Genomic DNA, 26,034 nt, shown 5'->3' on the forward strand with positions numbered 1-26,034 from the left:
CAGAATGGGAAACACAATCACAAAAGTTAGAACTCACCAACAAACGAAAAGTGTGGGATGGGATGCTTTGGGGTAACCAACTGTGTGCTCCTAAAACAGCGTTTTGGGGGTAGAGAACTTATTCTCTACAAATATCTACAAGGGGCAGACAAGAAACTCACCCCCAGTCATTCCATTTATGTACAAACATCTACTGTCCACACACAGTGCTTTTCTGAGCCTGCTCCAAAGGAGATAAAAACCAGGTCTGGCACATAAGCACCTGGCACAGGATGTGACTTAGTCCTGGGAACTCAAAAACCAGCTTCAATGCTCGCCCCATTCTTTTGTTTTGTTTTATTTTTCAGAAAGGCTGCCATTTTGAATGAGACTAGGAAGAGCTGCATGGCAAAGGAACACCGCCTACAAACAGATTAGCACTCTGCAAGGAGTGACTGCAACCCAATTAAATGCACCATACAAAAAGTAATTAAGGCAGACAGATGGAGAATTACGGGCCACCACCATTCAAATCTGCTACAGCATCTACCAGCAGGAATTTAAAGTAGTTCCTTATATTTGCTTGCCAGAATCATAGTGACAATTCAGAGAAGTGCCACTATCTGTATTGTGCACAGATTATAAACTAGGCTTTAATTTCTCAGCCTTTTTTCCCCAAATATAAAGGCTTAATTGGTCTTAAGGAAAAGAAATCACTCTTATCAGATTCCCTACTCAGGCGCAACACAAGGGCAGCGCTAAGCTAGCTGCACAGCTTTCTTCGTCCCACCGACCTGTTTTTGAAATAGCAAAAAGCAATCTATATGAACTTCTGAACTATTAAGCAGTTCTAATAAACTGGCACGAATCACCTACGGAGCGCTCATGGTATGTTTTGTAATTCTTTCTGCAATCACACAGTTGGTAATTGTCTCACAAAAGCATGTAATCAGGGGGACAATGAAAATATGCAGGATGCTGGAGATTAGAGAAAAGGGACTAATGAAGACAACAGGTCTAATGTTATTGAACTGCCACGGGCTAAAAAAAAAAATCAAAGGTTCTTTGAGTTAGCGCTTCAAGGTCAGTCTTGGATCAGAAAGCTACATGTAATTAATTGGGGCTTAAATTTTAAGACCCACTTGGAAAACTACTTAGATCTTAGAAGAAGAGAGAGACCCAGAGACAAAACTGTCACCTCAGTACCCAATCAAATCTCTGCTTATTACCAAGAAGAAGTGGAATTTATTTTTACTTCCCTGTTTTGCTATATTTTTTAAGAAGATGTTAAAAATTGTGATGTTAAAAACTACCAAAAGGGCACATTATGTTTGAATAAGTTTAGAACTGACCTACAGGTTATAAAATTAAAGGAATTTTTTGACTACAGTATTGCCTCTCCCCAAAAGGGATTATGGGGTTGCAGAGATAACTGAGTAGGTAAGAACACTTACTATATAAGCATGAGGACCTGAGTTCAAATTCCTAGAACCCATGTAAAAAACTGAGTTTGGCTCCGAGTGCCTATGACCCCAGCACTGTGGTGGACAAAGGAGGACTGAAGGAGCTTGCCGAATGCCAAACTAGTTCCTGGTTTAGTAAGAGAATTCTCAACTAAGTACGGAGGGCGGGTGATGGAGCAGACATCTGATGTTCTCCTCTAGCCTCTGTACCCACGCATGTGCAGACACCACACACAGACACACACGCACGCACACACACGCCTGCACACGCGCGTGTGCACAAACACTTCTTGCTCAGAGAGCAGACCGAACTATGTGGAAATGACTTGAACGCCAGAGCCCAGCCCAGGCTGAGGAAGAGCCAATAAATCCTTAAAGCAATGGAATTTAAAGTGAATCAGATATCCTAGTTAGCTTTACGGTCAACTCGACACAACCCAGAGTGGTCTGGAAAGGGAGCCTCAACTGATTACCTACGGCAGATTGTCTTGATTGTTGATTGATGTGGGAAGGCCCAGTACACTATGGGTCACACCATTTTCTGGGCAGGTGATCCTGTGTATCAAGATTAAGAAAAACCCAGAGACAGAAATCGGGGTTCAGTCTGAAGGGTAGAAAAGCAAAACAGCCAGCCACTGGTTCTTACCTCTACCTCAGTCCAAAATGGCGATCCTGCCTCCAGGAACTTCAGAATGAGACTGTGTGAAAGCTGTCTCCTCCTGTTTTATAATCCTCTCTAGTGCTGGGATTAAAGGTGTGCACCATTACCTTCCGGTTTCTATGGCAACTAGTGTGGCTACTGGGATTAAAAGTGTGTGTCATTACTGCCTGGTTTGTAAAACTGATCAGTGTAGCTGTTTTACTCTCTGAACGTCAGGCAATCTTTAATAATTAAAATGCAAATGAAATGTCATTACAATCCTAGGTTGTATAAGAAAGCTAGTTAAACCAGAATTGTGGCATACACCTTTAATCCCAGTGCTTGGGAGTCAGAGGCAGGTTGATCTCTGTGAGTTCCAGGCCAGCCAGAGCTACAGAGATGAGGGTGGAGGGTCGGGGTATAAGGTACAGGGGGGGTATGACTTAAGAATAAACCTGTGAGTCAGCAAGCAGCGTTCCTCTATGAAAAGCTCCTGCTCGAGTTCCTGCCCTGACTCTCCTCAGTGACAGACTACACCCTGTAAACAGAAACAAACCTGTTCCTCCCCTGTACTGTTTGGCCAGTGTTTTTATGCCACCAACAGAAATCAAACGAGGACTGGCTAATAAACCACGAGTGTGGGTTATAAATATTAATAAGTAAGTGGAGGCAGAGGAGGAGCTGTGGGCACACAGCATGGAAGATATAGAATTCCAACAGTATCTTGCTGAGGCTCTGGCTACAGGAGCAGCAGAATATGGCCAGAAGGAGCCAGAGTCTGCCAGGGAGAAGGCAGGGCTCCAGGGAGTGGGGCAGACTTACGTGCTGAGCAACTGTCTTGGTTCTAGTTTGGGCTTGACATTGTAAGGAGGGCACAGTGGGTCAGGATGTAGCCCAGTTCACAGCTCTTCTCTCATGTCCACTGTCCTCTGAGCTCGGTGCATAGGCTCTGAGTCAGTATTTCTGCTCAATGCCTAGGTCCTTCTCCTTCCAGCCCACCTCACATGGTCCTAGACCTGCGTTTCCAGGAACTCTCAAGATGCTGTGCACTCTACCTTCCTAGCTGGATGACTAGGTACCTACCTCCTGCATCCAGTTTTCTGTCTAGACAGCTCTCACCCTGTCTGAGACTCCTAGTCAAAGGTACCAGCATTCCTCTGCCTGCCTGCCATGGCCACCCTTCTCTTTTCTTATCTTTGTTCTTCCCAAATTTCATCCAAAGTGACGGTTAGCAAAGATAAATCTCACGGCATCCCTACTTCATTCAAAGTTCTCTGGAAGCATCTGAATCTTTTTTTTAAAAGATTTATTTATTAATTATGTATACAGGGTTCTTCCTTCACATATCCCTGCAGGCCAGAAGAGGGTACCAGATCTCATTACAGATGGTTGTGAGCCACCATGTGGTTGCTGGGAATTGAACTCAGAACCTCTGAGCCATCTCTCCAGCCCAACATCTGAATCTTTAGCACTGCCTTAGAAACCTGTTCCCTGGCTCCTGAGTCAAAGATGCAGAGTGGTTGGATTTATGGTATACAAAGCTCCTTCCCTGCTTCAACCTTTGAACCCACCACTGTGCTATCTGGGCAACTTTTACCCTCAGCACCCTCTCTCTTATGCCTCAAATCAACTTGAATGTTGCCTTTTGACGCCAGCAATCTGCCATCATAGTTTCTTAGAAATGTGTTCTTCTTCCCACAGTGTTTCCCAAAGACTGTACTAAATGATGTCACATTTACATGGAGAGCCGCTTGTTTATACCATGTCTAAGTTCACAGAAGGTGACTTCAGTGTCTTGTGTGGTCAGCATGTGACACTGTAGTAGTACATGCTGATAAGGTATTTGATAAGACTCCCTTTTGTCACCACTGATAAGGAGTCTTTCTCCAAATCTACTTTGGAGTTACTCTCCCTCCATCATGCCCCAAATGACCTGTTCTCAAACAAAAGCAAATTTTTTTAAAACCTTCTCTTTGTAGTGAGGGGCACGGGCACACCAATCTCCTTTAGACAATGAGCTATAGGAAGGCAGTGCCCGTTGGTGAGTTTCTTCTTGCGGTTCTTTACACTTCTCTTCCAACAGGCTCTTCAGAGTCTATCGACAAGCTGTCCACATCACTCACTTCCAGGAAACTGGACAGAGAATAAGCTTACCTGTTTCTGGCTGAGTGGCCTTTTCCTTCTTAGCACTGCTGCCACTGGGGTGGGATCGTTTCCGGATCATAGACATGAGAGATCTTTGGGAAGAAGAAAAAGATTCCAAAAAAGTTTGAGGCTGCCTTATGGTCCACCTAATAAAATGAGTATAATGGGTATTTCCTTTCCTTTCCTTTCCTTTCCTTTCCTTTCCTTTCCTTTCCTTTCCTTTCCTTTCCTTTCCTTTCCTTTCCTTTCCTTTCCTTTCCTTTCTTTTCTTTTCCTTCCTTCCTTCCTTCCTTCCTTCCTTCCTTCCTTCCTTCCTTTTTCTTTTTTTCTTTTTCTTTGAGACAGGGTTTCTCTGTGTAGCCCTGGCTGTCCTGGAACCATGCTGGCCTCGAACTCACTCAGAGATCTGCCTACCTCTGTCTCCAGAATGCTGGGATTAAAGGTACACACAACTGCAGCCAGGCAAAAATGGATAGTTCTTCTAAATGGTCAGGGATAACCTAACTCTCCTACACTTGCATGATTAGAATTTAAGCAGCCTGCTTTCTGCTTTTCAATATCACCATTTTCATCTGCTTACAGGAAAGAAAAATGTCTTACTTTCCTGTATAAAACCATCTACCAAGAGAAGGTGGGACTGATGGTCACCACCAATGCACACAGCTTTATAAAAAAGAAACGGATGTGGAAAATTTTCATATACATGTGTATAAAATACAGAACGAGTTATCCAAGAAGTACTGGTTACCTATGAAGTGCATTCCAGACACAAGGAAGGATGAAAGAGTTAGGATGTGTTTGACCTGAAATAGGAGTACAGATAGGGAATATGGTCCAGAAGCGGTATTCCCACATAGCTCAATCCCAGCAATGTATCTGCTTAAGAAACAGGAGTATAGACTACCCGACTGTGTACAGTGTGGGCCATGTACCCGGGGACAGAAACAGGAGTATAGACTACCCGACTGTGTACAGTGTGAGCCATGTACCCGGGGACAGAAACAGGAGTATAGACTACCCGACTGTGTACAGTGTGAGCCATGTACCTGGGGACAGAAACAAAAGTATAGACTACCCGACTGTGTACAGTGTGAGCCATGTACCCGGGGACAGAAACAAAAGTATAGACTACCCGACTGTGTAGTGTGAGCCATGTACCCAGGGACAGAAACAGGAGTATAGACTACCCGACTGTGTACAGTATGGGCCATGTACCCAGGGACAGAAACAGGAGTATAGACTACCCGACTGTGTACAGTGTGGGCCATGTACCCGGGGACAGAAACAGGAGTATAGACTACCCGACTGTGTACAGTGTGGGCCATGTACCCAGGGACAGACCATGTCTGCACTGTTGTCTCTCCAGCCTGGGTTTTTAAGAGTTCATAAAAATCTAAATAACGACCAACTGGACCAGATTAAAATTTTTAAAAAAACGATGAGCCATTAAGATGCATTATGGAAAGTAAAAAGAAAACTTACCAAATAGATTAAATTAATTCTATGAATGAAATCAAACACAGAATACAGCCCGATAAAAATAGATAAAAAAATCTTGAAAAACCATAAAAGACGATGCTCTAGTTTTCAACCCACAAACAAAGAGGTGCTTGATTTTCTAAATTATTTTTTAAAGTCAGACTTTCTAATTTGTACACTTTAATTTTTTAAATCACATTTTTATCTCTAGTATTATAAGAAATAAAATGCTGTAAGCTTGGTTTTTATTTTTTCATGCTACAAATGAACTTAAGATGATTCAAAGTCCACTTGCCAGTGCATGGCAGGGTCGGGGGATCCTCAGCATTCAGAGGCCTCTCCTCATTTGATACCACACTCTAACAACGTCCTATCTGGGTGCAGAAGCCTCTCCTCATTTGATACCACACTCTGATGACATCCTATCTGGGTACACTGAGCATTATTGTACAGAAAGGTGACAAAACAGAGATTTATACTGCTCAGACTACTTATATATTTGCACGTATGAAATAAGAACATACACTCTTTATTGTTCATCACCTAAGTGGATGAGAAAAATGTCAGCTCGCAGTTGAAGATTGAGCTGGAGACGCGGTTTTCAAGGACAATCCGTTACATTGACAGAGGACAAACTATCAAGATAGAACTTAAATGTTGTGGAATAATTTTTTTTTGTACACTGTGAAGATGTGTCACTAGGATTGATTTAATTAAAAGCTGAACGACCAATAGTTAGACAGGATTTTTGGGGCACAGAGGACACAGGGGAAGAGACACCAAGAGATGGAAAGCAAGCAAGACCTGCAGGAGGAGAGGTAACTGCCATGAGCCACGTGGCAGCATTTAGAGTAATAGAAATGGGTTCATTTAAGTTATAAGAACTAATTAGGAACTAGCCTAAGTTATTGGCTGAGCTTTCATAATTAATAAAAGGTCCCAGTGTCATTATTGAGGAATTGATGGGACCAACGAAGAAGTCCGACTACACCTTCTACAGAGAAATACAGAAAACGGGAGCCACTCAACAGGTGAGATGGCTCAATCATGACATACGGGACCACACATTCAAACTTTCAATGCCCACCCTACCACTGATTAGCTTGGTAGGCTGAGAGGCATGTTTCCCTCCTAGACGTTGACCTCATCCAATCACCGAAAGCCTCCTGCCTTCAACAAAGATTGGCAGCTCGTGCCACCAATTAGAAAGAATCTTTTCTGTCTTTTAAGTAGAACACCTTGACTTCCTGGGTCTCAAGGCTGCCAGCCCTCAGAAAAGCATTCCCACAGGTGCTTAGTCTTGGACTCAACCTTGAATGACACCCAGCAGGTATCCTGGGTACTCAGCTTGCCCACTTGCCCTCCAGATCTTGGGACTCTATCATCACACAAGTCAGTTCCCTAGAATGAATCTACAGAGTCCGTTTGGTCAACGCAGGTCACATATGACAGTGGCTGTAGTGGCATTTCATTTGTATTTTAATAAGTAAAGCTTGCCTGAAGATCAGCAAAGTAAAACAGCCACACTGGCCAGCCTTACATGTTGCAGGAGGCCGCTTGTTGGTTTCCAGCCATTTAGCCCCAAAATAATCACATAGAAGCTGTATTAATTAAATAACTGCTTGGCTTATTAGTGCTAGCTTCTTATTGGCTAATTTTTATATTTTAATCTAACCCATTTCTAGTAATCTGTGTATCACCACGAGGCTGTGGCTTACTGGATAAAGTTCTGGCATCCGTCTCTGGAGGGGCTATATGGCTTCTCCCTGACTCTGCCCTTCTTTCTCCCAGCATTCAGTTTAGTTTTCCCCACCTAGCTCTGTTCCCCTGTAGCTCTGCTATAGCCACAAAGCAGCTCCTTTATTAACCAATGATATTCTCAGCATACAGAGGGGAATCCCATATCACTTATACTCTAGACAGTGATGACACACACCTTTAATCCCAGTAGCCACACTAGTTTGCCAAAGAAATTGGGCAGTGCACGCCCTTAATCCCAGAACTAGAGAGGATTATAAAATGAGAGGAGACAGTTCTCAGACACAGTCTCATTCTGAGATTCCTGGAGGCAGGATCACTATTTTGGACTAAGGTAGAGAGAGGTAAGAGCCAGTGGCTGGCTGCTTTGCTTTTCTGACCTTCAGGATGAACCCCAATATCAGTCTCTGAGCTTTTTGTTAATCATGCTACAAGAGGTCTCAGAAGAGTATGTTGCCTGTTAGGTTGACAGCCATCTTTGATTGCTTAAGTCAGCAGTATGGTGTTTTCATAATGAAATAGCCCACTTACTAGAAGAATCCCCATGCCTAGGCATGCATGGCAATGCTCATTTGCACCTCTGTCTACATACATATCCCATGGGCTCTGCCATGCTGGAGGACTCATTCCTTTCTCCATGAGACTTGCTTGTCCAAGACCTACCCTACTTCCTCTCTTCCTTACAGTGTAACCCAGCCATCCTTCCTTCCTCTATTGTTTCTCTGTTCTCTAGGTCAAAGAAATGGGAGGAGATGAAGAGAAGCCATAAAGCCACTGAGGAAGCATGGTGCTGAGACCTTCCCTATCCATACCATGTTCTTTTCTATCCATGATCTATATTAGTATAAAAACAATGGCTTGAGAACAAAGTTGGAACCATCAGTGGGTTTAGTACCCATGAAAGCTCAATACATATGCAAATATATCGTTGACAAGAAAGTATTTTTCACCAAATTATTTTTTCTGAAAAGTTATATCCCATACTATTTAAATCTATCTTAAAAGTTATTTGTATTATTCAGTGAAAATTTTCTTTTAAGAGTCTTATAAAAGAGTCAGTAGTTGAGGCATATTGATTCTTATATTCATTTCTCAGTATAACTGCAAAGAGTTCTTTGGAGGAAATTCTATTTAGATTATACTTTAAATTCTAGGGGCTCTCAGCATTTCTAAGGCTAAAAATCAAAGGCCGACAGCAAGACTGTAATTGCTTTTAAATAGTTCTCCCTTCTCATAGGAGTGACCTTTCTTATCAGCTCAGAATTCTAGACCTGAGAGAAAAGATCAAAGTGACGCATTTCCCATTTTAAATGTCACCTTTGGAATATCTCCTACAGACTTAGCTACCCAGGAGAGAGCAAATTTAAAATACTTGAAATTCTTTCAATTGACTCTTGGACTCGATCACCTGTAAAGATTATTTAACCTCAGCTACTTCAATAGCTTAAAGTAGATTATGTCATACCCAGCTCGGCAAGGCAAAGTAATGAGACGCTTTTTCAAAAGCCAAGTCCCATTTCCATAGTCGTGTGGGAGGAACATGCTACACAGTCTATTCAGCTGGATCAGCTAAGGTGCAAGGAGGGAATAAAGAGCTTCTCTGTGTGAAAGGATTAAACAAATCGCATGAGTTAATGAAAGCTAAAACATCCAGCAAAGGTTTAAATGCCATTTGTTCAAGAATAAATTATTCAAAGGCAGCTAACGAACATCATGAGGAGGAGGTAGGCAGTCACCAAAATAAGTAGCCTGACTTATCTAATTCTGGATGGTGGTGGATAGACTCACAGAGGCCAAGTCTCTCTAGAATGTATGTCAGAGAGAAGCAAAGATGACGAACAAGCCAGGCCTAAGAAAAAGAGGATTTCTGCTTGCATATAGGATTCCTTCCCCAAGACCTTAAACAGTAACTTTTCTTCTGGAAGGTTCTACTCTCAGAATTACAAAAGACTTAACTATAAGGATCAGGATAAAAGATATTTAGTACTTTTAGATTAATTACTAGTTTATAACAATTAGTAGGTTTAAGTTTTAATTTAGAACTTTTAAAAAATAAATAAGCTAGAATCTCCAAATTCAAATTAGCGAGGGGAAAAGAGTAAGACACTTTGGAGATTCTCAAATTTCCTTGGTCTCATAGGTGAAGGAAATCCTAGTGTTAGGCAAGGCATTTTAAAATGAGAAGTATCTAAGATAAAAGATAAATGTCTAGTTCTTTGAGTTTGGAACATTGCCAAGGAATCCAGGTTCTCCAAGGACACATCGGCTGTGAGAATTTCCTTGAAAGATGACTTAAAACCAAGGATATACAAGAATCAGGAAAAACAATGGTCTCTAGGAAATGGTCTTTGCTGCTCTTTACTGTCCCTCTGAGGATGTATCTCAGTTGGTGGAACAGTTGCCAGCATGCGTGCGTGAAGCCAGGGTTTGACTCCCTGCACTGCAGAAGCTGGGCCTGATGGCATGTCTATGATCCCATCACTAGGGAGGTGGATGTCAGAGGACCAGATTCAGGGTCATCCTCAGCTACAGAGTGAGCTCAAGGCTAGCTTGGGGTACGTGAGACTCTGTCTCAGAAAATAAAGGAAAAAAGAAAAGAAAATTAAAAAAGACCAGTGTGACTAGCAGGGCCAAGGACAAGGATGTTGCGGAAGCAGGAGGTTCCTCCATGATACTCACCGGATTGGATTGGGCGGTGGAGGGGGGAGAGGCGGAGGAGGAGGAGGTGGGGGAGGCACCGAATTCTCCGACTGGTTCACTCGTTTCTGGAGCTCATCCACTGTACAGGAAGCAAGGGTTCAGAGAGAGCTGAGATGGACGACTGCACACTGCGCACATGGCAGAAAAACACCACCTCTCTCAGATGACGTCATTTAGAACATCAATGACACCATAGCTGGCCTTTCGTCTGTTGAAGTTCACTGCCTTATTTTTCCCGTGTAGACAAAAGAACGTGGCTAATGCGTGGGGAGAAAGAATTGAGCAGGCTGAAGGAATATTTCTGACAACGGACTTCCCTCCTCAAAGACCAAGGAATTCTTCATGCTAGACTTTGAAAGTGTGTGGACTGAGGGCTCCTTTTAAAGATGACATTTGCAACGTATTTTAATAATGGCATTCCTCTCTCCTACACTTAATTTCCTTCAAAACCAGCAAATACTGGAGTTTTAACTAGGTCCACATTTCTAACGGCCTGTAATGTAACAAACTTTTTGCTCTTCTGAAGAAATGTCATTCATTCATTCAGTCACCCTAACACAGACATTTATTAGACACAGCGGGAACGGATCAGTGTGCAGAGCTGGGGACAGCAGTTCTTGACTCTGAGGGGCTCAATTTAAGTTTCTATCAGAGTGCTGGGGGCGCAGCTCCGTTCTAGAGCTCCTGCCTAGCAAGCACACAACCCAGGGCTTAATTCCCGCACCATGAAAGGGAAGAAATACATACTATGGCCTAAAAGGTAATGGGCACACGTACTGTATGTGTTCAGGTCAGTCCTGAAATAGGCAGCGTGGGCTAGGAAAACACTCTCCCCAACACGCATGTGCGGCTGTTACTTTCCAAAGGGATCTGGGGGTCTTCTGAGACAGATGGAGAGAGAGAGAGAGAGAGAGAGAGAGAGAGAGAGAGAGAGAGAGAGAGAGAGAGGAGAGGGAGAGAGAGAGAGGGAGAGGGAAAGGGAGAGAGAGGAAGAGGGAAAGGGAGATGGAGAGAGATGGAGAGAGAGAGAGAGAGGGAGAGAGGGAGAGGGAGAGGGAGAGAGAGAGAGAGAGAGAGATGGAGAGGGAGAGAGAGATAGAGAAGGAGAGGGAAAGGGAGATGGAGAGAGATGGAGAGAGAGAGGGAGAGGGAGAGGGAGAGGGAGAGGGAGAGGGAGAGGGAGAGGGAGAGGAGAGAGAGAGAGAGAGAGAGAGAGAGAGAGAGAGAGAGAGAGAATGTGTGTAGGTCAACTATTTATTATGGGAGATCCACTCTCACCGGGACCACGCCTTCTGGTGGCAAGCCAAGAAAAAGCACATGGAAGAAGGAAGCTTGGTTTTTTGCTCTTTGCCCTGCTCTCGCTGGCAAGTTCATCTCTCGTGATGCTAAAACACTCCTTCTTTCCTGGAGTTAGAACCCATTTCTTCAAGTTTCTAACATAGTCTAAAGACCAGAAGCTCTGTGGAATCCTTCTGGACCCCAGCATCAGACTGGGACTGCTGAGACCTCCAGGCTCATGGACTAAACAACTAAGATTCTTATCCTTTCTGCAGAGAAATAGCCATTATTATATATTATATAGATTATCTGGACCACAGCCTGTAATCCAGATTATTAAATCCCTTATACATGTCCTTCCTATCAGCCCTGTTCCTTCAGAGAACCCTGACTCTAGCCTAACCCTAAGCCTCCTGAGAGCTGGGATAACGCTCATTCACCATACATATGCTCATACACAGTACATATGCATGGACTCTTTCCTTCTGGACTGTTCAGATTTATTTGATTTGATTATAGGAGTGTTTTGCTTGCATATATGTGTGTTCACATGTATACAGCGCCTGCAGAGGTCAAAGGAGGGTGTGTGGTCCTCTGGATGGTTGTGAGGGAACGTGTGGGTGCTGGGAGTCAAACCCTCACCCTCTACAAGAGCAGCCAGTGCTCTGAATGCCAGAACCATCCCTCCAGCCCTTCTCCTGCATTTCTCATTGGGCCATGATAGAACTGGCTTCTGACATCACAGATCCTAAACAAATCAGGTCAAGCTAGGATTTCAGACATCTGCAATGCCCGCTCCTTCCATGTACTAGAAAGATGGCTTTGCCTATAGGCTACTCAGACAGTTACTAAAAAAAGTTGACATTTTCTTAATTTTGGATTGATTTTTTTAAAGTAATTCGTGATCATTTTTCATTGTAAATTTTTAAAAAGTATTGAATGGTTCAGAAAGGGAAAAAAAAGCCTACATGGTTCTTCTGCACAGATTTCAAATTTCTATTATAAAACTAATGGAAAATATCTGAAGAGAGCATTGAGGCTGTGATAAAGAGAAATGTACCCGCCATAAATTACCTGCCTTCTCAGAGACTTATAGCTGTGTCGTGATCCAGCTCCTACATTTTCATGAGCCTTCCAGCACTGAATGAATAAATCCTTTGATTTCAGAATCCCTGGTGTTTTTAAAAGTTTTCCCATTTAATATACATATTGTTGCCTATTTCATTGTTAGGCGTGGCATAGAAAGTAATATTTCATACGTATAATTAAACCCCAAAGATGAAGGAGACACAAATACCAAAGATGAGGGTATTATTTAAATAAAAAAAGGAAAGAAAGGAGACTTCAATTCTTTTTTGAAAATGCACTCTAAAATGAACAGACTAAGTAAGTGTTCAATGAGCAATCCTTTGAAAGGCCCAAAGATGTTGGCAGTTTGGGTCTTCCATGCTAATGGCGCTGCTAGGCCTTGGTTCTGTGCAGGAAGCTGACACAGGCTCTATGTACTTGTGCTTTTATTGTGACTTGGTTTGATGACCTTGCTCTGCTTAACTGTGATGGCTGGAAATGAAGACATTTAAAAAACAAGTCTGTAGGTTGCAGAGATCCCTTGGTCAGTATGACGCTCACCGTGTAAGCAAGCAGGACTCGCGTTCGAGCACCCAGCACCCAGGAAAAGAGCTGGGTGTGGTCTATAAGCTTGTAATCCTGGTGCTGTGAAAATGTAGACGGGTGGGGGGGTCTGTGGGACTCCCTGGTCAGCACGCCACGTTACTGGTGAGCCCCAGACACTACTGAGAGGTATCTTATCTCAAAAAAAGAAAACCAAACAAAGAACACCAAAACCAAACAACATGGCTCAGCAGCTGAAAGTACTCGCTGCTCTTGTGGAGGACCTAGGCTCAGTTCCCAGCATCCACATGGTGATTCATAACTGTTCATAATTCCTGCTCATGGATTCTGACATCTCTTTGGCTTCCACGGGCATCAGGGACACACATGGTGTATAGACGTGCATGCAAGTAAAACACTCAAACACATAAAATAAAAATAAAAAAAGGAAAACAGGGTGGGCAGCTCCTGAAGCTGAGCTCTAGTGTCCACATATAGGCACACGAGTGTGCATATGCACACATGTGCGCGTACACACATGCATGCGTGCGCGCACACACAATAACATAAATAAACAATAACAAGCAACAAACAAGTTTGGTTCTTTCTTTCCCCAATAGCATTTAGAACCAGCTGCATGGCAGGCTTTGCTGTGGGCATGACCCACCTGAATGCTTCAGATTCCTGGCTTTCTCCTCCGAGCTCTGGTATTTCTGCTCCAGCTCCTTCTTGTCCTCTTCCAGGAGCTCCAGCTGTTGTCTGAGGTTGTGGATCTCTTTGTGCAGCGCCTCATTCTCCAGCTTCTCCTCTAACTCTTTGACCTGTAAGTTAGGCACAGCTGGAATAGGGCCGGCATTTCCCCTTGTGGATGGAAAGGGGCGGAGGACGAATATTCTCACTTGACTATTTCATAGCAGAAAGATTCCTACTCACCTTAAATCACTCAGATTCTGGGTGATGACACCAGCACTGGCTAACCAGCTATTTTGTTTGCTATTAGTTTTACTGAGAAGTCAGTTATAGACTAGAAGTCACAAGAGTAAAATAACATCTAAAACTTATTTTAAAACAGATGTATTATTTCTATATTCTTCTCCAAGAAAAAAAAATTGACAATATTTTTAAAAGACTACTGGGACCCACAGAGAGGGGACAGGGAGGAAGAGAGAGGCCTTTTTGTCAGTAATGGTATTTTTTAAAATGATATTTTATGTGTTTGCCTGCATGTATATGTTCATACCACATGTTTGCAGTTTCCTTAGAGGCTAGAAGGGGGCAGCAGATCCCCCTGGAGCTGGAGTGGCAGTGGTTGTGAACTGCTGAGGCATCGTTCCAGTCCCAATACTAGGATTTTTATGAATGTGTGACTTAGTGTTCAAACGCTTGCTTAGTTCATGCAGGGCCCTGGATTCGATCCATAGCACTCAACACTAGCCAGCCAATAGCAGTGAGCCTTAGGCCAATATGAAAACACATCCTTAAAACGTTTTTGAAAACCTAAGAATAGCCTAAACAATCCACCAACAGTATTATTTCAAGATGATAAGGAAACACTATGCAGCCATATAAAACCATATAGTTCAGCTGGCATTGGGGAAGCACTCCCTTAATCCCTGCACATAGGAGGCCATAGTACACAGATCTGTGAGTTTGAGGCCAGTCTGGTCTATAGAGTAAGTTCTAGGACAGTCAGAGCTGTACAGAGAAACATTGTCTCAGGGAGAAAAAAACAAACACAAAAGCCCCACATAGTTCAATACATATTTAGATGAGAAGATATATTACCAACTGAAAAAGTTTAAAGAAGGCCATGCATCACATAACTTCATTTAAACAAACCATATATACATCATAAAAACATGTATTTATATAAAGGTTCAAGTTGCCCCAAAGTATACATCTTGGATTTTTAGGTAATCTTAATTTTCTTTTACCATTTTTAAATTTCAAAAAAAAAATGTGTTTACAATAAGGAACATACACTATTTAAAAAATGCCAAAGCAAAGCATCTGTGTTTTAAAAAGTAATGAATCTATGAGGGACTTTGTGTTCAAGTAGGAGCTATTTATACCACACAGAGTAGAAAGTACCAGGATTAGGACAGGAGGAAGCCTGTAGAATTAGTAATTGCTACAATTTCAACCACAACGACCTCTGCTCCTTTGCCAGACAGGAACACAGAAAACAACTCAATGCTAGAGTCCAGTTCAATTCAGCGAGGTTCAGGCATGCATTACCCACTCACCAAGTTAACAACAATTACAGTTTGTCTTCTCAGGACCAAAAGTTAAATTTTAACACAAGGTAAACACACACGCACACACAAACAGACACCACACACACACATGCATGCACATACACACACGACACCACCCACCCCCACACACGCACAAATTCTTTCTGAGAAGGCAATTCTTGCATGTGGGAGCAGAAAAAGAAATTCTCCACCTTTGGCCTTGGGCAGCAGAAGCTTTGTGAATATCTGCCAACAGTTCCCACAGAGGACACAGAAAGCCAGCTTGACCTCACTGCTAGAGGTAAAACAACGTCAGAAGTGGAGAGGATGATGCTCTGGTACCTTTGCTCTGAGATACTGACAGGTGAGAGTCGGTTGCAGCTAACAGCCTTTCCTCACGAAGGAGGTCTGCTATAAGGACCCACAAATATTGACATCGCCGTTCTGAAGTGCTCCTGCAAGTCTTTCCTCTGCCTTCTCCCTCTTCTCTCCCCAAACACAATGGCAAGCCTCTCCGCCTGACACAGAGGGACTTGGGTCATGTTGACCTGAAGAGCACTACTCCTGCAAACTGAACAAGCACTGCGGAGTCCTTACTACAGATATCTACACAAACCTGCATGGCCAGGATCTGTAACTGGGAAAGCAATTACTAATGCAAGCTTTCCTCCCCCCTCCCTCTCAGAATAAGGCCTCTGCAAGACCAATACACTCTCCTACATCTCTGAAAACCACACCTTCCCAAACAGACTTCAAGACTGCAAACTGCTCAGTACACTGAGTCCTGTCCTTTCCCTTGCTTCTCCAAACTCATTATTAATGACCGGCTTCAGGGTCATTTTAAAGACCTCATGGCAGTGAGCTATAAATTTTAGCTGGGCAGTACATTAAATTCACTTGGTAGCTATTGTTTTCTCAAAGATATTTAGAATTTAGTAAAGAAGGAAAAATATGGAACTCTAGAAAGTCTCACTAGCACCTGCTTTAATGTATGATTATGTGTATGTATGTGTGATATGTCTGTGTGAACACGTGTGCATGTGCGTTCATGTGTGCGTTCATGTGTACGTGCATGTGTGTGTACATGTGTGTGTGTATGTCTGCACGAGTGCACGTCCCCAGCTCCAGAGTAAAATCAGTTACCTTTTGCTGATGCTGGATCCTCTCTTCTTCGAGCTGCTGGATGAGTTTTGAGTTTTCGTCTAAAGCTTTCAACAACTGCTGGTCGGGAAGGGAGCTCTGCAGCAGAAGCTGGCTTTGCCTCTTCAGCTTGTTTTGCTCAATGAACATCTGTAAAAGTTAATCACAGAAATGTCGGCACCAACCCAGCCCACACAGACCCCTAGTGCAGCCTGAATGGCAGTGAGTGGCGTTCTTAACGACCCCGAAGGAAATGGCTGAATAGGAGCTCCTGGAGCAGCCACGGCCATGATGCAATTCCACCAACGTCAATACCTAAATCGCTACTCTAAACAAGGAGTGGATACACTAGCCGGATTCTATACCCCAATTTTAAATGTTCTCTTACTGCTTTGAAGTGCACTGATACAAATAGTGGCAAGCCTGTGTCAGTAATGTGCCATGTGCCAGGCACTTGCTATGCTTTATTTTCATCCTGATGCACACCCATGTATCCTACGAGCTAACTTCCTACTGTGACTAAGGAACCTTCACGAACCGCTATATAATATGGTAGATACCTCCCTGTATGCAGATATCTTTCAATACTCAGAACAACACTGCCAAATAGATACTATGGCCATCACATTTTCCGGATAAAGAAGCAGAGGCTCAGAGAGACCAAGTGATTTCCTCAAGAGGTACATAGGGTTGGAGACATGACTCAGCCATGAAGAGCCCTGCCTGCTCTTCCAAGTCCTGAGTTCAATTCTTAGCAACCACATGGTGGCTCGCAACCATCTGTAATGAGGTCTGGATGCCCTCTTGAAGAGACGTGGTCAGTCGTTCTCATCAACTTAGACCATGAACCCCAATACGTACAATTTCAACAGAACTGCCATACACGGGCTGCCCATGCATGCTTCAGTATTGCCAGGGCATAAATTACATATTTTTTCACATAGGTATTGAGACCAGAACTTAAATTCATTGATTTGCCTCCTCAGATCTTTATTAGAATGACATGAGTAAGAAACAGTTCTGGAGGGAGACTGTACTAACATGTATTGAACGCTTCATCGAGTTGCTTATGAATGCCACTTGCTAATTCTCCCACGTGGACACAATTGACAGCAGAATTATTGTCTATTGCCTGTTATGTATTTTCTCTTCACCATGCCAAGATGACTAGTGGGCAATCTGAGGCATGAGCTATTTAGCAAACTCTGCAAGTCTCCGAACAGCGATGTTTTACATTGTCAGGATCTTAATGGCGTCTTACATAGACACTGTAGCTTAACTCTAAGCCGTGCACACTGCGACGATGTACTGCAGACCATGCATGCAACCTCATCTGCCAAGGAACACAAAATGTCAGGAAGTGTAACTCAGGACAAAGATAAGATTCCTGTAAACCTCCATGTGTAAGGACTGGAGCTTCAATGACTTACACCGCTTGTCAGCCAAACCCGCCGCGAATGTACAATACAAATACATTCACGTTTTCTTCCCAGTATGTTTTCCTAGAAGAAGACAAAAGTGGCTAGCAGGAAACTGGGAGATGATTCCGTTTGGAAGCGGCAGCTGTGTAAGCGTGAGGACCTAAACGTAAGTGGAAAAACTGGGCACGGCCTCACACATTGTAATAGTGGCTCTGGAGGGGGAGATGCCACTTCTGGAGCTTGGTGGCGGGCAGGCGAGTCAGTCTAGCCAATCAGTGAGTTCCAGGTCTGTCTCAAAAACCAGAGTGGAGAGTGAGAGAGAAAGACACCCAGTGCTGACCTCTGGCCTCCAAACAAAGACGCACGGCACACAAATGTGATTTCCACCCACACACACTGAGCTTTCACTCCTTTCCTGCGCAGGATTTGTGAGGAATCTACCAAAGTACTACAATGTTGTGCAAAATTAAGACACACCACCAGTTCAAACAGGTAAAGCACACTATTTTTTAAAGATTTGTTCTTATTATTTTTGTGTACAAGCTTGTCTCTCTCTCTGTGTGTATGTGTGTGTATATGGGGGTACCTGCACAGACCAGATTAAAGATTTATTATTATTTATATGTAAAAGTGTGTCTCTCTCTATGTGTGCATGTGTATGTATACGGGGGTATCTGCACAGGCCAGAAAAGTGTGACAGATTTCCCTGGAGCTAAAGGCACTGAGGGTTGTGAGCCACGGGATGTGGTTGCTGGGAACAGAAGTCAAGTCCTCTGAAAAGTTGAAGTGAAACACAATCTTGCAGAATCCATACTCCTCTGGTGTCACTTCCTCCGTGTAAGCATTAAAGGCACAGAGACAGCCAAGACATAAGCCAAGGCATTCTACCCAGGAGACTCAGACTCCAACCAACAGGGGGGAATCAATTACTCAGCACAGTGACTTGAATTTTTGAGCAGTGTCTAGCTGCAATGAATCATTTTGGTTTTATCATTATTAATGCAATGATTCTGACAGGTTTTTCCTTTATTAATACTTAATTAGCCAGACTCCCTCATCAGCATCTTAGCACCTCGAGAGTCAACACGAAGGGCAGCTAACCCCAGCTGAGGCAAAGCTGCAGGCTCCTTTTCACTGCATGTGTTCCTGGTAAAGAGCCGTTTATAGTACAGCTATAGCCACCAAACAGGGAAACCAAGTAGGAACCCCCACTTCCTCTCACCAGTTCCCCCCATGAACACAGAGATGCTATTCCATCCTCAGAGCAGGGAAATCAAGCAAGGACCCCCACTCCCTATCACCAACTACCCCCATGAACACAGAGGTTCTGTTCCATCCTCAGATCAGGGAAACCAAGCAGGGATCCCACTCCCTGTCACCAACTCCCCCATGATCACAGAAGCGCATGCATCCTCTGTGATTCTCTAGGATTTGTTTCTCTTGGGAACGAAGAACATTCTGGAACATTACATGCATACAAAGTAGCTCGACTGTAGCACTTTGAAGACAATCAAGCCAAAATACTACATCTGAAATATCTTCACAGTGTGAATCCCTTTCTCAGAGACCCTGTGACATTCCCCAAACAGTAACATCCCACCCAGCCTCAACCTCCAGCATCACAAAACCCCTATGCCATTGCAAGCCTTTAATCCCAGCACTCAGGGAGGCAGAGACAGGAGGGGCAGGAATTCAAGGTTATCCTTGGCTACAGTGAAGTCTGAGACAGACTGGGCTGTGTGGGACTGTCTACAAGAAGAACCAAAAGACGCACGGGTGGAGGGTATAATCATACTACCTTCCCCAAGCTTCAAAGTGCAAAATTCAAAACTCCCTGAGTGTCTCCTCTTCTAGAATATTTAGTCACGAAATGCTAATGAGTTTTGGGTTTGCTGTGGCAAGAATGTCTCAGCGTCAGAAGACTGGTCTCTTTCAAGGGGAAGAACACCACAGGTATTGGAATTTCTAAGAAATTTCATGTGTCTCTTAAGAGTGAGAATAAAAATGTTATGCTAATACAGAATTCAAAGCAATATTACAATATTGTTCAAATTATCCAGGAAGGAAATCAAATAGCAAGAAAAACACATTGAAAAATATAAGAAAATCACATGAAAAGTTTAAAACATGGTTGGCAAGATGGTTCAGTGGGCAAAAGCACTTGCTACATAAGCTGGAAGAACTGAGTTCAATCCCTGGAACCCATGAAGGTAGAAGGGGAGAAAATACACACACACACACACACACACACACACACACACACCAAAAAAATAAAATCATATACGCACACCATCAATAGATAAATTTTTAAAAAATTTAATATGTAGATGAAAAATTTTAAAGCAGTTCTCTGACTCCTCTTGTTAAGGAACAGAAGCGGCTTTGTTCTGTTTTAATAAACTCGTACAAGTAAGAGGACAGGAAGTCCTCAGGTTCTGACTTATGTATTTCAGAAGTGGCTGCGATTTTTTTAAAGCACACAAGTGGCTGTTGCAATAAAATACACAAGCAAATAAACTTGGATGTTTACTTTTAAGACTGTGGACAATAAGCCTCTCAGTTTCTTCTCCAACATGCAGTTGTCATACAGTACCAACGTGGTGCTGGGCGCAACCCCTAGAACATGCCCAGTGGGCCCCTCCGGTGAAACAAGCCTCATGCTGTTGGCAGTGGCCATGTGTCAAAAGCCTGAGAGTCCCTTCTTGTCCTGATGGAATTTAAATCTAGACACCAGGCGCTGCTACACCTATTCACGTTGCCGGTCATAGAAGCCTCCCAGGCCCGCTCCCCTCCCCCTGTTAGCTCAGCACGGAGCCCGTACTGCCCCACACTGTTTGGGCTTCAGGTCCACCAGGAGAACCTGTGGGAATCATTCGCTTGCAGGCTTTCCTACCAGAATCTCCCTTCTCCTGTCTTTTCTGCTACCATGAAGCCTCTAAGATTTTCTTTGAGCTGCTTTGCATTGTAACATTATCGTACAAAAAACAAGTAGAAAACTGAAAATGTCTTAGTTAGACCCTGCCGTTCGAGTCATACTCAGTGAGCCTTTTCAGCTTCACAGCCCAGCTCTCCACATTGTCCCTACCTGCCTTCCCCAACTGTCGGTTTACCTGCCTCATTTATAGCCACGCGGCTTTTGTTCCAGAGGGCTCTGACACACTTCAATTCTTTTTTCTTTCTTACAGGTCAACAGAGAACAATATTCATCTAGCTTTCAAACTCTGAATAAAATGAGGCACAGTATTTCAGGTCAGATGAGCCTAGATTAAATGTTCTGTGGAGGTCAGTGTTAGCCCAGCTATGTTTAGGCACAAGAACCCGAACAAAGCAAAACAAAGCAAAAAAAAAAATCCTACACAGAAACAAAACCTGACTTTCAAATGTCCTTCTCCCAACATCCTGTCTTCTTTCTCCATCTAGGATGACTTCCTGGGATGACTTTCAGCTCCTTAGCTGCCTCCCTCAACACACGGTTCTTTACCCTGAGGCCCAAAATTCCAATAGAGACAGAGATCTTGCTGATGGAAGCTCAATATTTGAGTTCAGCTACCTGGTGGCAGGTCATTGCCCTGGAAACCAGCTCCAGAGCCACAGAATACCCGATGCTGGCAAGTCAGCAAGGTCAGGAGGAACCAGAGAAGCTCAGTGCTCATCTCTAACCCGAGGGGGAAATCATTGCACTGGCGAGTGGCTGAGATAATGGGTGTACAACATGGCCACGTTCCATTAGCGGAGAAAGAGTCTGCTCACATAATGAGAGCACCCGAGGATGGCCAGGAGAGAGAGGCAGATACTGTGACACTGTCACCCGAGCCAACACTGAGACACAGCGGATTCTCAAGGCTGTCTGAGCTGTGTAGACATTCTGCGCACGCTGCCGTTCACGCTGCCCGTCACTACGTTACGGGTCTCTCTGTGGAAGTGTTCTTTCACTGCACGGCGCTCTGTCTGTGGTGCTTTTAAAAATTATTCTGTTTTGGTGGGGTGGGGAATAGCTCAGTTTGTAAAGTGTTTGCTGAGCAAGTATGAAGAATTGAGTTCAGTTCCCCAGAACAAAGGCACATGCTCAAATCCCAGCGCTGGATGAGCAGTGACAAGTGGGTTCCTGGGACTCGTTGGCCAGCTGGTCTACCACAGGAGCACTCTCCATACCAGTAGGAGGTCCTGTCTCAAGAACCAAGGTGGACAGAGACTGAGGAAGATCCCTGATATTGATCCCTATGCTCTGTGCGCATGCACGCACAAACACTTCTCATGGCATTCTAAAATCTCCTGTGTTCTGCTTACACAGAATCTATTCTACAGACGGTGGAAGCACAGCCTGAGAGGGTGAGGACAGCTGAGGTTGCGTGCAGTGACAGACATGGCAGACTCTCAACCCACGTCTGAACACCTAAGGCCATGATGCAGCTTCCACCTAGTCACTTACAATCGCTAAGTTCTAGTCAAACGTTTTCTAAAACTTTCAGTTGACTCATGATGATTGCACATACTCATGGGGTACCCCAGGGAAATCCGATGTATGTATATAAGCTATAATACTTAGATCTAAGTCAGCACAGCTCCACCCCCTTAAACATTTGTCATCTGTGGTGCAAAGTGTCGGCTCTTTTCTAGGTCCCAACAAATTATACAATAACCATGTAAAGAAGTCACCTGTGCTATGAACAATGGGACTTATCACCTCCTTATCTGACTGGCTCAACTCTGTTTGCCCATAGGCATTCTGTAAAGTCGCCTGGTTTCTGCAGCATACCTGACTGCCTGTGGGCATTCTGTAAGTCGCCCGGTTTCCGCAGCACACTTACCTCTTGTGCAAACGATTCCGCTTTCTTGCGAAGGTCTTTCTCCAGCTCCAGGTTCACCTGCAGCTCCTCATACTCTTCGACGGCCAGCATGGACACTTAAGCAGACAAGAAGAGCAGAGACAACAGGCTGTGCAAATGACCAGCGGTGTGTGAGGAAAAGATTCATCACATGGATGACCTCATCTATCTCTGGCTGGTGCAGTGAGTCTTATGGGGGGTTTAGAAATGGGATTGGAAAATCTACTGGAAAAACCACTCAGACCCCTAGACTCAGCAACTAAAGTGCATCCTAAAAGAGCAAGTCAGGAGGACAAACCTGTGGTTGCAAGCATGTTCTTGGAACTACTGTGGGAATATCAAAGGTAAAATACAGCACAAGCAATGTTACTCCACCATCAAAATCGTACTGTGAAAGCAAATCTCAGGAAAATAATCCAACTGTGAAAGTTGGTGCAAAACGATTACATTTCTGGTTATTTAAATTTTATCTTATGCATGTAAATGTGTTGCCTGCTTGTTATCGCTGAGGTCAGAAGGTATCAGGTCCCCTGGAACTGGAGTAACTGGTGATTGTGAGTCACCATGGGGGTGATGGGGACTGAAACTGGCCCTCTGCAAGAAGACAAAAGTGCTCTTGGCCACTGAGTCATCTCTCAGCCCCCTCATTTCTGCCTTTTAAAGACCAAAGACAAGAAGCACATCACAGGCATTTCACAGGGCACACATGATGGGTCAACAGACGTGTAAAATGCTAGTGTAAAATGCTAGTCAGTGCACACACACACAAAAGAATTACTGTAGAAAAGGTCCTGTCAAATAAACGCAGCACGAAATCTTTGCTGCTCTCGACATTATGTGGCCTACTTTGTTAAATAACGACGTGGGCAGGGTGCTGGGACCGTGACGCCATTAGGAACTCGGCACAATGCAGGCAGACCGCCGCAGAAGAGCCTGGCTCTGAGCTGAGTCATATCAATAAACTCCCGCCAAGACACTCTTAATGGCTGCTTTCACACTCTGTTCCACTGGGCACTTCAATCCTAACTGACTAAGGATGGGTTTGCTGTGTAATGACATAGAATTTCAAACTCTGTTCTGCGTAAACTACTGCCTCCTCAGACAGAAGCAGAATAGGCTAACTCAAGGAAAGTAATGTAAGTGGCGGTTTGTGCCGGGAATTATAGGTCCCTAAGGACTAAATGACTTTCAAACCTATTTTAAAAAGAGAAATTTCACAAAGAGAACAATGAAGACTACGAGTATCTGAAGCCCTGGGCAGGATGATCGCCTCTCTTCTTCTGTCCAGAACGTTATAATAAAAAGTTAATTTTCCCGTGTCTAGGTTCCTTTGACTTGGATTCTGAAAGGAGCTAGTCTGATCCTGGTGGCATGTTCATGTATCCTCGTTCTTTCTAGACAGGGGGCTTCCTGAAGGCAAGAGCCACATGGTGAATTCCTGTTTCTGCCCAGCACATGGAGAATGTGAGTTGTACACGCTGAAGTAGGACCATCTTATCCGGCTCCCATGCTTAGCTGCCAGGCCTTTTCTTTAGAAACTCTAGCTGATAAGCAACACAAAGGATGAGAGCCAGCAGCAGGGACAGTGTAGAAAGTCCTGTCTGTGTCCTGTCTTCAGAAGTAGGAAACTGAGTGCCTTGGGGACAGGCCAGAACATATCAGTCCTCTGCTGTTGTTCGGATGTGGTATTTCTGCTGGTGATGCACAAGTGCAAGCCTGGTCCCCAGCATGTTAGGGTTAAGAGGTGGGGGGATCTTAAGGGAGGGGCTTACCGCCAGGTAAGGCTATGCAGGGGCTGCCTTGTCTCACGAGAAGTAGGCTCTCACTAGACTGGGTACCAATGAAAAGTACAGACCAGTATGGTTCCTCTCTTGCCAACTGATTGCTCCCTCACATCTCACACTCCCGCCGTGATGGTGATGCCATCACTGCGGTGTGACCCCATCAAGGGGGCCTTCCCAGAGCCAAGCAGATGTTGAGGTCATACTCCTGGGTAAGAGCTGAAGCTGGGAGCCTATATTCATTTTCAAGTTTCCTGCATTGTGCAATACATGATAGCAACAGAAATGGACTGATTCAGCCCTCACAATCCTCCCGACCAGAATGGCTTCCACATCGCCTGCACTAAACTGTAAGGTAAGAAGTGGTACCCAAGAGGCTCATGCCATGTTTAACAAGAAGAATGAGATGCTGACCAAATAGCATGGCATTTTCTTTAGAAGTAGTCGGGTCATTTGTGTTTATGTAATTCATCTAAATGGTTATGAATCCCTTGCTGTGCTAGCTACTAGAAGTTTGAAGTCATATTTCAGAAACAAAGAGGGATTATGTGAGACCCCAGAGAAAGGAGACACTTAGCATGCCAATCTATTTAAAAAAGTCTCGATATGCACCCCTGTCTGGCCTGGAGCTCACTCTGTAGACTAGCCTGTCCTCAAAACTCACAGAGATCCACTTGCCTCTGCCTCCACAGTGCTGGGATTTAGGGTGCATGCCACCACACCTTACTGGTATATTAATATTGATGCTCATTTTCCCACTGGCCCGTTTTCTATATCCACTAATTTAAAATGCTTTCATGTGTCAGCTTTCTGAATCTCCCCTAGAGTCAGATTTCCTGACTAGCTATAAATCCTATCAAGGCTAAGGGGGTAAGCAAAAATGGTTATGGCCCCACAATACACATAGGACAGCAGTGTATATGTTTGAAGTTTCAAAAGCAAAACACAACCTAGGAAAAACCACTCTAGGCACAGGTGTAAGGAAGCACCAGATGTATGCAAGCAAAATATGTTGGAAAAAAATGAAGACTGAGAAGACATACCTCTGTTGCATTTTTCTAGGACTTTCCTCTGCTCAAGAACTTCTGAATTTAAGGCGGCCTTTTCTTGCTTAACTTTATTTACCTACAGATAAAACATGTGGAGAAGAAGAAACACCCAAAATTGTAAATAAGACATACGGCTACACGGGACCCTCAAACAGCTGTTCTGCTCTTAATATGAACTTCTGCAATGCTCATTGGCTCCTCTACCAAGAGCATTAAAGCCAGCTCTTCTGTGGAACTTCAAGCCACATCTGAGCACAGCTCATTTAAATATTCAATCTGTCATGGGGGGGGCTCCCTGCACAGGATAGCACTCTATCCAGTCAATGTCACCCACTCATACTTTTAACGCAAAAATCCAAGTCGTAATCACCCACAAAACACGCCTATCATTTAGCAGGTCAGCAAGTATTCAACTTCAGGTTCAGTTTGGACTTCGATTTTATGTTTAAAGAAAGCACATGTTAAACTATTTTTTTAAAGATAGCTTTAAACTTTGATGACTTTTGACCTATCTGTGATATTCTCTC

At 43.9% G+C, this 26,034-nt stretch overlaps 1 protein-coding gene across 3 annotated transcripts in view; it reads right to left on the reverse strand.

The window, feature by feature from the left end:
- The window catches only part of Shtn1 (shootin 1), a 103,412-nt gene that overhangs the window by 31,811 nt on the left and 45,567 nt on the right, over positions 1-26,034 (reverse strand). For all 3 annotated transcript variants that reach the window (XM_075974547.1, XM_075974546.1, XM_075974545.1), the window contains exons 7-12: positions 25,502-25,583; positions 22,660-22,754; positions 16,434-16,580; positions 13,721-13,874; positions 10,144-10,243; positions 4,237-4,319 (exon numbers count right to left, since the gene is read on the reverse strand). In XM_075974547.1, the coding sequence (XP_075830662.1) occupies positions 4,237-4,319; positions 10,144-10,243; positions 13,721-13,874; positions 16,434-16,580; positions 22,660-22,754; positions 25,502-25,583 (661 nt within the window). The remainder of the gene's footprint in view (positions 1-4,236; positions 4,320-10,143; positions 10,244-13,720; positions 13,875-16,433; positions 16,581-22,659; positions 22,755-25,501; positions 25,584-26,034) is intronic.

Source organism: Microtus pennsylvanicus, chromosome 5, assembly GCF_037038515.1.
Source record: "Microtus pennsylvanicus isolate mMicPen1 chromosome 5, mMicPen1.hap1, whole genome shotgun sequence".
Lineage (NCBI taxonomy): Eukaryota > Metazoa > Chordata > Mammalia > Rodentia > Cricetidae > Microtus > Microtus pennsylvanicus.